Raw genomic sequence first — 14335 nt, forward strand, 5'->3', positions numbered from 1 at the left:
GGCACCAGGCCGCCGCCGCCGCCGCCGCCGGGCGCACGGACGCAGCGCGCACCGCCGGCAGGGATGCGCGCCCGGGCCCCGGCCCGCCCCCACCCGCGGCCGCCGCCCGCCAGCCGCGCGCTCGTCTGACCGCGGCGCCCGCCCCGGCCGCCCCTGCCCGTCCCCGGCCGCCCCCGGCCGCGATGCCCGCCCCCCGGGGCCCCGGCGGCCCGCGCCCCTGCTAGGCTGCGGCGGCATGGCCCGCGCGCCCGGCGCGACCTCTGCGGATTGCATCGGTGTGCGGCGGCGGGGCATGCCCAGGGCACCGGGCACGGCCTTCAATGGGCGAGGACACGGACACGCGGAAAATTAACCACAGCTTCCTGCGGGACCACAGCTATGTGACTGAAGGTAACGTACGTGTTGTCTGAGGCCCCCTCCGGCCGGCCGCGGCGTGGGGATGCCGTCGCACCGAATGCCCTCCGAAGGTTTGGACCGCGCGTTGTGTGTCGTGTCCCCCCCGCCCCACCCTACCCCACCCCGCCCCGGGCCCCGGAGGGAGGGACCCCGAGGGCGCCGGCCTCTGCTGCCCGGCAGCGCAGCGGGAGAGGGTAGCGCCCTCCTCCGCGCCGCCCTCCGGCCGGCAGCTTTCCACCCCTAGGCCTGGTGGCATCCTGAATCGTCCTTGGCCCTCATTTTTAAAAAGGCCACCTCTGAGGCGAATCCGGTGAAGACATCTCCGGGCAAGGCAGCGGCTTGGAAGCCTGGCTTTGCCGTTTCAGCCCTGCCCAAAGCCCGCAGAATTTTCTAGGCTGCCCACTCCCCGGGAGGCGAAGAGGGACCCAGGGGGGAGAAAAAATTCCACTGCCAGCTTCCCCCAGAGGCTGGCTGTCTTCGGTCCTTCCCTGTGCCTCCAGAGGCAGGGTCCCCGTGTGGGTGGGAGAAGGCAACTGGCTTGGGGTTCCTCTTTTTTATTTCGGGGGAGTTAAACTGGGACAAGAGCAGCTGGCCCCAAACTGTCAGAATTGTCCCCAAACCGGGACCTTCCACCCCCAAAAGGCCCTGTATTTGACATCCCCTAAATCGGCCCTACAGCCCAAGCCCACCCCCCACCCGGAGCCTGGTGGGCTCTAAGAGGGTCAGCGGCCCTCTCTTATAAGCCAGTAACTTCCAAGGTGTCCCTCTGCTTGCCCAAGGAACGGTGGGGACAGCTCCCGGGCCGCAGCCAGGGGCCCGCGGAGTGGAGCCTCTGCTGAGGATGGGGAGAGCTAGCCGCGGGGTGTCCGCATGCAGCGGTGGGGGCGCTTGCGCTGGAGACCTTCCCGGGTTAAGGGGCTGTCTGCATCTTCCCTGGGGGCTGCTGAACTGGCGGCAGGAGCGATTGTGGGGCTTTAGCAAGAGGTCCCCTGGTGGGTGCCTCGGTGGGAGGGGCCCTGGGCACTGCGTGCCGCGGGGCTGGTGCGCGTGGGTGCCGGTGTCAGGGAACCTGTGCGGGCTCGGCGGCAGTGACTCAACTCGCGGGTGCTGTCCGCCGAGCTGATGCCTGGCTCCGCCGGAAATGAGGCCGAGCCGGTGGCCGAGGCCTCGCGGAGGCCCGAGGGGGCTCTGGGCCGGCGGCGGGGTGGGCTCCCAGGTGTCCTGACCGGGAAGAGCAGAGGCTGGGTGTGTAACCCGGGCGGACGGATGCCGAGGAGGGGCGCTCCCCGCTCCCGGGAGGAGAACCGCTGAGTCATGCTTTGCTGATGGGCGCGTGTGGGAGAGGGGGCAGGGCTGCCCGGGCTGGGGTGAGGGCTCTGCCCCGAGCTAGGGGTTTCTGGGTGCCCAGGGAGCTGAAAGCGGCCCATTGTCGCCTGCCTTGGAGAGGCTGAGGAAGGATCAGCGTGTGTCCTGGGTGTTCTTTCTGCTGGCAGCCTGCTGAGAGGCAGAGGTGAAAGGCTGCCGGGTGGCTGGCAGGTGCCCCAGCGGTCTGGCTGTAGCCAGGAGAGGGAAGGGATCTTGGCAGGTCTTTCTGGAGGACGCCTCTCTTTTCCCATCTCCACATGCAGGGTAATGGGACAGGGCGCTGGGCTCTCTGCGATTAGGAGTGAAAAAGCACCATGCCAGACCCATAGCGCACATCTGCAAACCCTAATTCCTTCTTTATCTTATCTCCCTGCATGTCTTTTATAAATTCACCTGCTCTTCGAAGGGGAAAACAAGGGAGAGGTGCAGAGTTATCCGAGTAAAAAGGGATGACTTTTAATTCTTCATGAACGCAACACATATTTCCGAAGCACCTACTATGTGCCAGGCATTGTTTCAGCCCTGGGGACTGGACCCAGGCCCTGCCCCTGTGTTCTAGCAGCCTGTATTCTGGAAGGGAGCCCATGATGTGGACGGATGTCTCTTTCCCATCTGTGAAATGGGAGCGCATAATACCATCCTGCCAAGGGGTCAGGGGGTTGGGGGAGGGTCAGGTGAGATGGTGGAGGAAGGACCCCCCCCACCCCAGAACGACAAGCTGCAGCGCCTTGAGAACCCATTATGTGCTGGGGCCTCTCACGAGTTCCATGTACCCTGCACCCCCATTTTGTAGATGAAGAAACTGAGGCTTGGCCTTTGTCCATGGCCCAGACTGATGCCAGTGTGTGCAGGGCCTAAAACTCAGGTCCTAGGGACACAGAGAGGAACAGGTTCCGAAGTTGCCGCCCTCAGGGAGGTCAGGGTCTAGTCGAGCAGTAATAACAATAATTAATAGGGTCGTGGGAGATTTGGGGCCTCTCTGCATGAAACAGATTTTCACTGTTACATCTTGCGATTTTGTGCCCAGAGCACGGAGTAGTCATAGATGAAGATGTCAGACAAACTTGTGTTTAAATCCTCCTTCTGACTCTTCATGTGCTGTGCAACCTTGGACAAGTGACTAAACCTCTCTGAGCGTTATTTTCTCCCTTTACAGGGAGAGTGAGTAGGGACTTATCTCACAGGGTTGTTGGGATGATGGGCGGTTATGCTCATTGAGAAAGCACCTGGCAGGGTGTTTGGCCTGTTGGAAGCATTTAATAAATGTCTCTGTTATCGTTTAAAAGCCTTGTTCCTGGAAGAGCTTCACAAGCAAATAGTGGATGCTGGGGGTTTGCAAAAGAGCCAGGTGTACAGATTCCTGTTCCACCTGATCATGTGGCCACAAACACTTGCAGTCCCCCAGTGGCTCTGATCTAGTTCCTGTTCCTTAAGCCAGTGGGGGTCTTGCTTGAGTTCCTGAGTTTCTCCTTGTAAAATCCCACAGAGCTTAGAATTTAGGTTTTGTTAGTTATTCACACCTTGATGTGAATTAGTTCCAGAACAGCTTTTTCCCCTCTAACTCGAGCTCAGCTTAGCTGGTTGACGGCTGTTGTGATCATAGCCATGGGTGCTGCTCACCAGGGGACACAGAGGACTTTGCAGGGATGGGTGGGTGGGTGGGGGGGAGCGCAGTACATTTGAAGTTCTTAGGACAGTGGAAGATCTGGGACCTAGAGAAAGGGGGCCCAGGGGTAGGAGAATGGCAGGGGGTCTCTGCTTAGACTTTCCTTAAGAGCCAGATATGGCTCCGGGGAGGAATCTTCCTGGCTGTGTTCGCTTGCTGTAGCCCCAGGACTCAGCTTTAGGGTGTGTTAAACAGACATTTCCGGGCTAGGTTGGATCTAAAAAATACATTGATCCTCCTTTGTGCCGTAGTAGCATTTACCAAGCGCACCCTCTTGTGGGTCTAGCCCTGGGCAGGCAGCGCTGGACCGGGTACACCCCCTCCCCTGCAGTGACTGGTTCCAGAATAGACGTGGGCGTCCTTTCTGAAGTTGGGTGGAGAGGAGAGAGAGCGCTGCAGGAAACGGGTCCCTGTCCTGTGATGGAGCATGGAAGCACCCATTGCTGCCAGCAGCCACCTTGAGGGCCTGGAGGGAGCAAGTCTCAAGCCAGCAACACTGTTGCTCATTGAGCAGACAGTGAGGGAGAGCTAGGGATGCTGGTGACAGCTGTGACTCCTGGGCTATCCAGGCCTTATGTTCACCTTCCCCTCTGCACTTCCCGTTCCCTGAGCTGCTACATTTACTTCTGTCTTTAAGCCAAGTCTCTGTTCCTTTTCCCAGCAGCGCCCCCACTCACACAGCCTCTACTGATTGTCCGGAAAACAAGAAGGCTGCCTTGTCCCCTACAACCACGATTCCAGATGCATAAACCCCAGAGGGATGCTGACCTGTTTGCTGTCTGATTTAGATCTCTCTTTGGTCACTTTTACGCACTCGAGTCAAAGTTGCAGGGTTCTGGTTTCCCCTCCGAGGCCTTCCTGAGGAGGTGTTTCCAGCCAGAGGAGGTATCCCAAGGTCTGCTGTCAGGAGACTTGCATTCCTCGTGGGGGCTTGAGACCTGCCTTCCTGGTGGGGCTGGAAACCTGCCTTCCTGGTGGGGTTTGGAGACCTGCCTTCCTGGTGGGGGGCTGGAGACTTGTGTTCCTGGTGGGGTCTGCTCTGGGTCTGTCATTTTGGGCGGGTCTTTCTGAGACTTAGTTTCTTCTCCGGGTTGTTGCTTCGATCACGTGAAACGGGGGACGTGCAGTGGTTTGATGCTGTAGCGTCTGCTCTGCGGACTCCCCACCACACTTGGTGAATGGGACGCGCTTAGTGAACTCTTGGCACTAACTGGTTCTGTGTGTGTGATCATGGCCAGCCCAGGGCCTGGGGCGCAGTCAGTACTTAGTAGCCGTTGTCCATAAATAACAGTGTCCATTCGTTGGGTGCTAGAGTTAGACTAGTCCTTAGAAGTGTCATCAGACGGGATACTCTCACTCCATCTCCACCCCAGGGGCACTGGGCTGAGACGGGTGGTTAGGTATGGCAGTGACCCGAGCCAGCCCAGAGGGAGCGCAGGAGAGCCAGCCTCTGATTTTTGAAATCTTTGTTCCTTTTGCGTCCACCAAGGACTGTCCTTTCCAGAAGCTTTCCTGGCGTTTCATGAGCTCGTTCTGTCTCCATTCCAGGCATGGGGGCAGGGAAGGAGGCTGCAGTGGGACACATGGGTTTCCTCTGTTAAGTCACATCACCTCTCTGAGCTTCACTTTCCCTGGGTTGCTTCCTGCCCCGGGTGGTCCCAGGGCTCTAGGAGCAAAGGCCCATCCCTGAGCAGCGGTTTTTGCTGTTAACAGTTTCCCCAAACTGTCACGGAGGCCAGCCCTGCATGCCGCTGGGCTCGGTCCCCTGGTAAAGGTTGGTGCAGTCGTGAGAGAGGGTTTTCCCAATTTCCTTCTGCAAGATGGGAATCCAATGCTGATAAAAAGTTTCCGTGTCATCTCCTCCTTGTTTTCACATGCTACAGCTTTTGGGTTTTATCCTCAAGCCAGCGGAGCTAAGGGCTGTTTCCGTCAGAGGTGGTTTAGGTCTGGAGACCTGGACGCGTGCACGCGTGAAGTGCTGGGGCTTCATGGGGAGGATTACAAGGTAACAGTGCAGGTGAAGAGGAAAAAGAACAGTCTCTAGATTCCCTTGGTGGCTTAGCGATTAATGAACCCAACTAATATCCATGAGGATGCGGGTTCAATCCCTGGCCTCGCTCAATAGATGAAGAATCCGGTGGTGCCGTGAGCTGTGGTGTAGGTTGCAGATGTGGCTCAGATCCCACGTTGCTGTGGCTCTGGTATAGGCCAGTGGCTGCAGCTCTGATTAGACCCCTAGCCTGGGAATCTCCATATGCCGAGGGAGAGGCCCTAGAAAAGCCCAAATAAATAACTAAATAAATGCTCATGTCTGTTTCTGATAAAAGCTTTAATCTCTCTATTTAAACCATTTTGAAGGTTACTTTTCTCCTTAACGTGAGGTTATAGGGGAGTTCCCTGGTGGCTCAGTAGTTAGAGATCTGCCATTGTCACTGCCATGGTGTGGGTTCGATCCCTGGTCTGGGAATTTCTGCATGCCATGGTGCAGCCAAAACAAAAAACAAACCAACCAAACAAAAAACAAACGCATGAGGTTATAGGAATTTTCCAGTGCTTCACCATAGGGCTGGTTTCCTGGGTGGGCAACCCTTGCTTGGCAGGACCCCTTGCTGGTATAATGCTCTGCTTCTCCCATTTTGATATTTTTTAATAATTTTATCTTTGAACCTGTGTTTTGTAAGTGACATCTGGTGGGACCGTGGGGCATACGCGTGAACAGAAGTGACACATGCAACAAGCGATGCCGCTGTTCCTCGTGTGGCTTCCGTACCACGCTTCCCTTGCGTCACTTTGAGTGTCACCAAGCGCCCACACTGTGCCCTCGGGCCCCCAGAGTTTGGTGCATAGGCATCCATCAGCATGTCTGTGGTTGCGTGAGCAGAGGCACTGACAGCCCAGAGAGGCCCACCCTTTCCATTTGAGCCAGATCTTGTTTTGAAGGCAGAAAGGAAGGCGGTGACATCCTGAGACACACAAGGGCCGCGGAACCCTATCATAGCCTTTCCTAGTTACGTGACATCCCTGAGCTAGCTCATCGCTGACTCTGAAAATGATGGCCTCAAAGGAAAGGGACGGATGGACAGACCCAGTTCCTGTTCCCTCCAGCCCTTCTCCATTCCTGAGGGCGGAGGCATGTGCCTAGAGTGTGTGAGCATCGAAAGGTGAGTCTAAAAGTATTTCAAAATAAAATATTTACTTAAAAAAAGCAACCTGCAACAGATGGGTTGGTTTCAGGCATTGTTCCCACTGCTCTGGTCAGTCAGGGTACAGAGATGCATGTAGGAGCCACCAGATATGAGTTGCATAATTCAGTGATTCTATATTCCAGTTCAGTGCTCTTCTATTTGCATTTAAAGCTGGAATTGCACGATAGAATGAGCGAGAAAATACATGCTAATAATTTTAACTTCTTATCCTTTTTTTTTTAGTTCAGATTAAATAGCACATAAATAAGCCAGGTCATGGGAAAAAATGAGAAAGCTTTATTTATATTTTTGCTCCTTTAATGACGTTTCCGGCTTTTTTCCTCTGCATTTTCACTTGGCACTGGGCCACACAAGTGCTATCTATAGAAGGCCCTATTTTTCTGTGGGGGGAAGGCTGGGAATTCCTGGGATGGTGGAATCCTTGGCCCCGCCTCCCACCCCCTTGGCTTTTGTGATTGGTGGAACTGGTGAGAACCTGTCACCCATTGGACAATTTTCCCTGTTGGGCGGGGCTACGGTATTATAGGTCCTTGCTCCACTCCGGAGCCATGAGTTCCTCACCCACCAGCTGTTCCAAGAAGAGGCCCAGGGTTCCCTCATTTTGAAGTCCAGCCTTTAGGCCTATCTCTCCACACAGGCCAAGAGGAGGGACAGTGGAGTAGGGGTCCCTAGCTCATTTCCCTCCATGCCTTTACCATTAAGAAAGAAGGTTTTGGAGTTCCCACTGTGGCTAATGGGTTAAGAACCTGACTAGTCTCCATCACGATGCAGGTTCAATCCCTGGCCCCACTCAGTGGGTTAAGAATTTGGTGTTGCCGTGAGCTATGGTGTAGGTCACGGTCTCGGCTGGGATCCAGGGTTGCTGTGGCTGTAGCATAGGGCATCAACCCCTAGCCTGGGAACTTCCATATGCCATGGGTGTGGCCCTAGAAAAAAAAAAGATTTTTTTTTTTTTTTTATTTCTCTCTTGTTCAGTCCTGCCAGGGAGGAGGAGTGTGAAACTGGTTACGTCGGTGCCACCCCCAGATCCCATCATTTTATTGGCTGCACACTTCCCGTGAGAGACGTCATAGTTCAACTCGTCACCCCACTTGTTGGATAATTGGGTCGCTTTTTTTCTTTTGCACCCGGCACTTAAGGAACGCTCTGCGTGTAGGAAGAAAGCTACTCCATCCCTCCCCCAACCCTGGCATCATTTGGTTCAGAGAGTCCTCCGCATATGCAATTTTATGGGAAAACTATCAACGTGTTTAATGTTCTTGACACACACAGTGCCAAATAGTTCTCCAGAAAGTTTCTCTCTTACCTCATGCTGATCAACATTAAGTATTCTAATTTGTTTGACCTTTGCAAATATCATAGATGAAGAAAATATTTGCTTTAATTCATGTCTGAATACCAGTGAGGTTGAACATTTTTCAACAGACATTTATGGATTCGCCTTATATGCCCAGGGGGATGCTAGATGCTGACGTCCCACATTGAAGAACAAGGTCTTTCGCTCTGTCATTCATTCAACAAACGTTTCTGGAGTGTCCGCTGTGTGCCAGGCACAGATGATGCCCGTGTGTCTGGGTGGGGAGAGTGAGGTGGGGGAGTGGGAGGAAGGCAGCTGGGGCCAGATCCCCGAGGTTCACCAACACCTAAGGGACAGAGAAAGGGAATTCTCGGAGCCCACCCAGGTAGGAGGAAAAACAGGGGGCTCTGGAATCACAGACCCAAGAGCATCCTGGGAAGGAAGTGGGGGCAGAAAGAAGGGTGGGTCACCCAGCCTTAAATGCCACCACGCAATCAGGACAACCTTGGGAAGCAGCATGCAGGCTCTTCCTCTTGGGGCACCCACACCCGCTGGGCACCTGGTCCCTTTGGGGTCTTTGGGATGCAGTCTTTCCGTGAGCCTTCACCGTCAACGCCCTGGTTTCCCTGTTGCCGTGTGGAATAGGTGCTCTCTGTTGCTCCCGGATGTCTAGGATGCTTTTCCCCCGCCTGACACCATCCCCACCCCGCCCCCAGTCTTACCGCTCAGAGACCCAGAAGGCGTCGTATCTAGAGCGCCACACTCCTAGTTGTGTGTTGTGGACACAGGCCAGGCTGTGTCCTTCTTGAACTCTGGGCCTGTCTCTCCCAGGATCTTGCATGCCAGCGTGAGAGTGGGCTGCCGCGGGACTGAGTCTGGAGCTGCTGGAGGAATCTGCAAGCCCCCCAGTGCCCCGGAGAGTCCTCTGAGTTAAACCAGGTCACCTTGCCAGCCAGCCCTCATGCCAAATGACCACTTGGTCTTTAGCATCAGATAATTAGAGTCAGCGTTATTATGATGAGCCACTGATTGAGCACGTACTGTGTGCCAGATGTGACGCTAAGTGGATCATTTTAACGGATCCTCACAAAACCCCAGTGTGTGTTATCCCCATTTTACGAAGGGGAAAACTGAGGCTTGGACACTTACCCAGCATCACATGGGGCAGAGCTGGGGTTTTGAAGGGGCATCTGCTTCGGAAACCCACCATCCTGCTCTCCACGTTGCCTGGTCTGACCCACAGGGCAGGGACAGGTGGCCCATTCAGTTCTGGTTCTGCTCCCAACTTCTGAGGGTCTCAGGATATGAGTCCAGGACTGCCTGGCCTGGTGCTCACGCTGGTCGCGCCTCCCTGCATCTGTCACAGCCACGTGTGGGTGAAGAAGGCCCCCCTCCCGACTCCCCCTGCTTCCCTGGGTGAGGGGGGATGGTCAGATGTCTACAGCAGACAGGAGCTTTGGCACCAAAAGGAGCGGCATTCCCCTGCTCAGGGGTAAGGGCGCGTTCTAGTGCCTTCCGGCCAGGAGGAACAGCGCGTGCAAAGTGACCTGAGCTTGTCCCCTGACAGCATCTGGGGTCCTCTGCCAGAGCCTAGGATGCAGTTGCCAGCCTGCCCCGGGGACCAGGACCCACCTGGGACTGCTGTACTGCCCAGGACGGGCACTGCCTTCTTGCACAGTGGCTCTCATTGTCCCCCAGAACCCTGGGCTGAATGACGCATTGAGGCAGAACAAAGGCCACTCAGAGGCTCTGGCTGCCCCAAGCAGGGATCAGATCTCCAACTGCAGCCCCAGGGCCTCCTCTGGGCCCGCCTGGCCTCCGGCCTCCTCCCGCGCACCCCCCACCCCTGCCCTGCAGAGGTTGGAGCCCTGACCCCTGACCCCTGGGGCTGCCAGGCCTGAGCTCTGGCCCTGGCACAGCTGTGAAGCTTTGGCAGGTACTTCAGCCTCTGAACCAGTTTTCCCAGTTTCCCCATCTGTAAAGCTGAGAGAGGACCACTCACCAACCAGGCTTTTTGTATTAAGCGAAATAAAGTGCAGGCTATGCTTACATCCCAATAAAAGGGAGCCACTTGTATTGTCATCGTCAGCTTTTGATTGTTTTTATCGTTTCAGTAAAGTTTTAGCAAAAACTTCCAAATGTGTGCAAAAGTAGAGAAAGTAGTCTATTGAATTTCTCCTCATCCACCCCCTTGCTTTTCAGCTGCCCTCAAGGTTTTGCTGTATTTTCTTAATTTACTTTCCCATCCTTTTGGCTTAAGAATTTTTAAGCAAATTCGGGGCGCCTGTCACGTCACCCCTACATCAGCAGGTGTCTCTGAAAGGCGAGGGCATTTCTTATATAACCACATACCACTATCCCACCTAACAGAATGAGCATGAAATTCTTCCCAAGCTAGGGAGTTCCCATCATGGTTCAGCAGAAATGAATCTGAGTAGCATCCATGAAGACGCAGGTTCGATCCCTGGCCTTGCTCAGTGGGTTAAGGATCTGGCATTGCTATGAGGTGTGGCGTAGGTTGCCGATGTGGCTCAGATCCCAAGTCACTGTGGCTCCAATTAGACCCCTAGCCTGGTAATCTCCATTTGCCATGGGTGGGGCCCTAAAAAGCAAAAAATATAAAAAAATAAAAATAAGTACTTCCAAGCTAAATTCTGGTCCATCTTAGTAGATCAGCTATGCTTCCACAAAACAAAAAACAAAACCCCCCAAACAAGCATATTGATTGATTTTGGTTCATCTTAGCACTATCTCCACTTGTCTCAAAAATGTCTTTTTATAATTGGTTGGTTTGACCTAGGATTCGAAGTTCTGCCTCTGTGTGTGGTTCGTCTCTTAAGTCTTGTCTGGTCAAGACCAGTCCTCCATCCGTTCTCAGACCACTGACTTGCTGAAGATGTTTTTCGCTGTTGCATGTACATCTTCACCCCCACTCTCCCTCATCCCTGTCTGGATCCCAGGTGCCCGATGGGACTGGAGGCTGACCGGTGGCTGTCCTCTTTTAAGGACCCCTGCTCACTACCCGTCAGCCCAGAGATCCTGGGTTGTTGTCCAGCAGTGCACACCATCTCTGTCAAGAGCTCCTCAGATTGCATGAGCAATTTCATGCAATTTGACTCATGAGCAAAATCAAGCGTTTCTCTTTGAAGGCTTGAGTATTGAGGTGACGTGTCACACAGCAATAGGTCACTGGAATAGTCCTAGATCCTTGGAATGCAATTCTGGTCCTGCCCGGCTCCCGTTTCAGCCGAGGCACTGACCAGCTGCTGTGTTCCTTCCTAGATTCTGTGGCTCCCTTAGGACATTCCGGTAACTTTCTTCTTGCCTGTGTCAGCCTGTGTCAATTTCTGTTCCTTTTAACTAAAGAGCCCTCATTCCGAGTCCCAGCCAGCAGGGGTGACTCTGCTCAGATCCCAAGACAGGACTGGAACCTGGCCTTTCTGAAACATAGGACCTGAGTCCTGTCCCAGGCATCATCAGCAGATAAACACCTCAGAGATGCCTGCATCCTCTGTACATGGCTCAGCCCCTGGTAACCCACCTGGTACCCACTGGGTGCTGGATAAATGTCTATTTGAGTGTCTACACAAATGGCATATCTTCCAAGCTGACCCCAAGCAGTCCATCCCCCCCCCCCAAATTGCATACCCTCCCCTGACCAAGTTCCCCGAGTATAGGCAGCCTTCACTTTGTTCAGGCCCAGTAGGCACGGATTTCTGTCACCGCAGTTTGGTTCAGTAGTGTCCGCCCTCCAGGGGCACAGTTCAGACATCAGCTACCAGGAGAAGATAACTGTTGAGTAATTTGCATGAACTACAAGCTTTGCGACTCCCTCTTCAGTCCACAGTTCACGACGTGAAAAACACAGAAGAGCATCGTGATCCGTGACCAAGGCTCTGCCTTCAGTCTCTGTCGCTGTTTGGTCCCCGTGCACCAGTTAATTCACACCTAGACAGCAAAGCGTGGAGTGATGTTGCCTCCTTGTTTCCTGGTGATAAACCCACAGGCTATTTTACAAAAATGGATATAGCCCAAAGAGGGAATTGGCCCGCAAAGATGATGTTTAGAACAGCAACGACGACAAGGACGATGGTGACAAAATAGAAGCAGCAGCAATGAAGCTGGAAGAGGAATTTGGATTGACTGTAAATGGAGGTAGAGAGGAAATCACAGATCGGGGGAGAATTGAAGCTGCAGCCCTTCAAGACTCTGATATGCAGGCAGGGAAGCTAAGCGAAGGTGAAATTTTTGACATAAATGAGGAAAGCGCCTGTGACGAAAAGGATGACGCTGTCCCAGGGGAGGTGACACCGGCAACGCACTTCATGATAAAGGAACTCTTGAAGCTATTTCACTGTTGAAAGAACAGAGGATGGCATCTTGGAAGCTGATCTAAACTTAGAAAGGCGGTTCTCCAAGGCGCAGAAAAAATGCTTGCCCAGCGTTGTAAGTTACGCAACAAGCAGAAGGCAGCGCTGGTGAAACTAATCTTGCTGCATTTTTTTTTTTTTCTCCAAAGAAATCAAACGCTTGAATCCTTGTGTCTAGTCTTTTACATGACTCTGTACTAAATAAAATATTAGTCTCACTATTTTATTTCCCCCTGCATTCATAGCCATCCAAAAGAGATTTGTTAATATCTTTCTGAAGTTTTTTTTCCCAAGGTCATGGAACTATCGTTATGGCCACATGGATTATTAAGATCGCTTTGAGGGGTTTCAGCTTGCATGGTTGTTTTTAGGGTTCCACGCACCTGGGCCAAGTGGGAACTCCCTGAACTCGTGCCTCATGGGCAGCATCTATCCCATGTGGTCCTTCCGTGTGTCATGGGCGTGACGATGCTAAGCCATGGCTGGAGGACTGGCGTCAGCAGCCTCCTTATTGAAAGCGGCAACTTAGTATTAAATAACTCACATTCCTCACTGCAGAAATGGCCAGGCAGCCTATGGATCCCTGGGAGAGGGGCACTGGCCTTCCCTGCGCTGTGTTCACCAGGCAGACCTCCAGGCAGCCTGGCTGCTTCGGGAACAATCCATCATGGAGTGAACTGGCGGAAGGAGTCAGGGGCTGAACGATAGTGGTTCCTACACCGGCTCTTAATGTGCAAGGTGATAAAAAACAACCCTGACTATTTTCCCCAAGGGGAGGCAAGGCTCTTTATTGAAGCTGTGAAAATATAATCCATCACCATAATGTGTCCCATTTTTGTCATACGCTGGGACTAAGGTGCATGCATGTTAAGATGCTCCTTGCAAGATTTTCATTTTATTTCTCCCTTTTATCTCATTGCAGAAACATTGGAAAATGCAGAAAGGAGAATAAAGAGGGGAAACATAACATCCTTAATTCCATTGCCCCAGAAACGTTGTTCCAGTTTTATTCTATTTCCTTCTTATGGCCCTCCCAAAGATTGTAATATAAATACAGATTTGGTTCTTTTTTTTTTTTTTTTTTTTTTAGGGCCGCCCCTGAGGCATATGGAGGGTCCCAGGCCAGGGGTCGAATAGGAGCTTTATCTGCTGGCCTACACCACAGCCACAGCAAGGCCAGATCCTTAACCCACTGATCGAGGCCAGGGATCAAACCCGCAACCTCATGGTTCCTAGTTGGATTCATTTCTGCTGCGCCATAATGGGAACTCCCAGATTTGTTTCTCTAAAAATATTTAACACACTGAAACATTCCCCTGTATTATCACATACGCCGAGTAAACAATTTTTAATGGCTGTGTAATAGTCCACCAGGGAGATATAATTACTTATTCAGTAACTACATATGGATTCATGCATCAGATGGGGTTGATGGGCTGAAGAGGGTGTATGGGTAGAAAAAGGGAAGGCAAGAAACAGGCACAAGAGGGACTAGTCTGTCCCTTGAGAACCTCTGGCACCAAGGAGACGCAAACAGTGATCATGAAACCGTGTGATGGGCCCTGGGATGAGGTGGGATCCTATAGCAGCCTGGGAGCAGATGGGCAGAGAGGCAGAGTCTGGAGCAAAGGAGCAGCCAGTCCAGCAGGGCAGTAGAGGAGGAGGCGGTAGGAAAGCATGGACAGAAGCCTGGGGGTGAGAAACAGCATGGCCCGAGGGGTGCTGGAGGGTTAACCGGGGGGTCTCGGAGCCCCTGGGTAGCTGTGGTGGATTAACAGACAGAGCAGGCTGCTGGGGCTAAGGGGCCTTGGTGACCTGTCCACGCAGAGAAGGAAGAGGGAACCGAGAGTGACCAGCCGTCTCTGGGAGTTTGGAGAAGTGAGTGGGGGGTTACGTTCAGAGGAGGATGTGAGCACTTCCCGGAGATGAGAAAGCCCCAGTGAGGCTCCCAGAGCCAGCAGTGGAGGGGGCCAAGGGGAAGGAGAGGGAAGGAGAGGTTGTCCAGGCAGGCTTGGGTGGCATGCAGGTGACAGTG

General features: G+C 53.4%; 1 protein-coding gene and 1 long non-coding RNA gene across 3 annotated transcripts in view; both read left to right on the forward strand.

Annotated features, from left to right (window-relative positions):
• Positions 1 to 284: 284 nt before the first annotated feature.
• PPP2R2C (protein phosphatase 2 regulatory subunit Bgamma) overlaps positions 285 to 14335 on the forward strand; it is a 135122-nt gene continuing 121071 nt past the window's right edge. Inside the window, exon 1 of one of the 2 annotated variants that reach the window (XM_021100970.2) lies at positions 285 to 467. In XM_021100970.2, coding sequence (XP_020956629.1) covers positions 440 to 467 — 28 coding nt within the window. In that variant the 5' untranslated portion in view covers positions 285 to 439. The remainder of the gene's footprint in view (positions 468 to 14335) is intronic. The other variant, XM_021100969.2, reaches the window with a different exon arrangement.
• LOC146400294 (uncharacterized) lies at positions 6259 to 10634 on the forward strand. Its single transcript, XR_014812137.1, has 2 exons — positions 6259 to 6588; positions 7609 to 10634. It is a non-coding gene; the product is annotated as an uncharacterized LOC146400294 (long non-coding RNA).

This window comes from Sus scrofa, chromosome 8 (genome assembly GCF_054392235.1).
Source record: "Sus scrofa isolate SSC_HxYL_T2T_F1_AM1 chromosome 8, Sscrofa_HxYL_maternal_Yorkshire_Landrace_v2.0, whole genome shotgun sequence".
NCBI classification, from domain to species: domain Eukaryota; kingdom Metazoa; phylum Chordata; class Mammalia; order Artiodactyla; family Suidae; genus Sus; species Sus scrofa.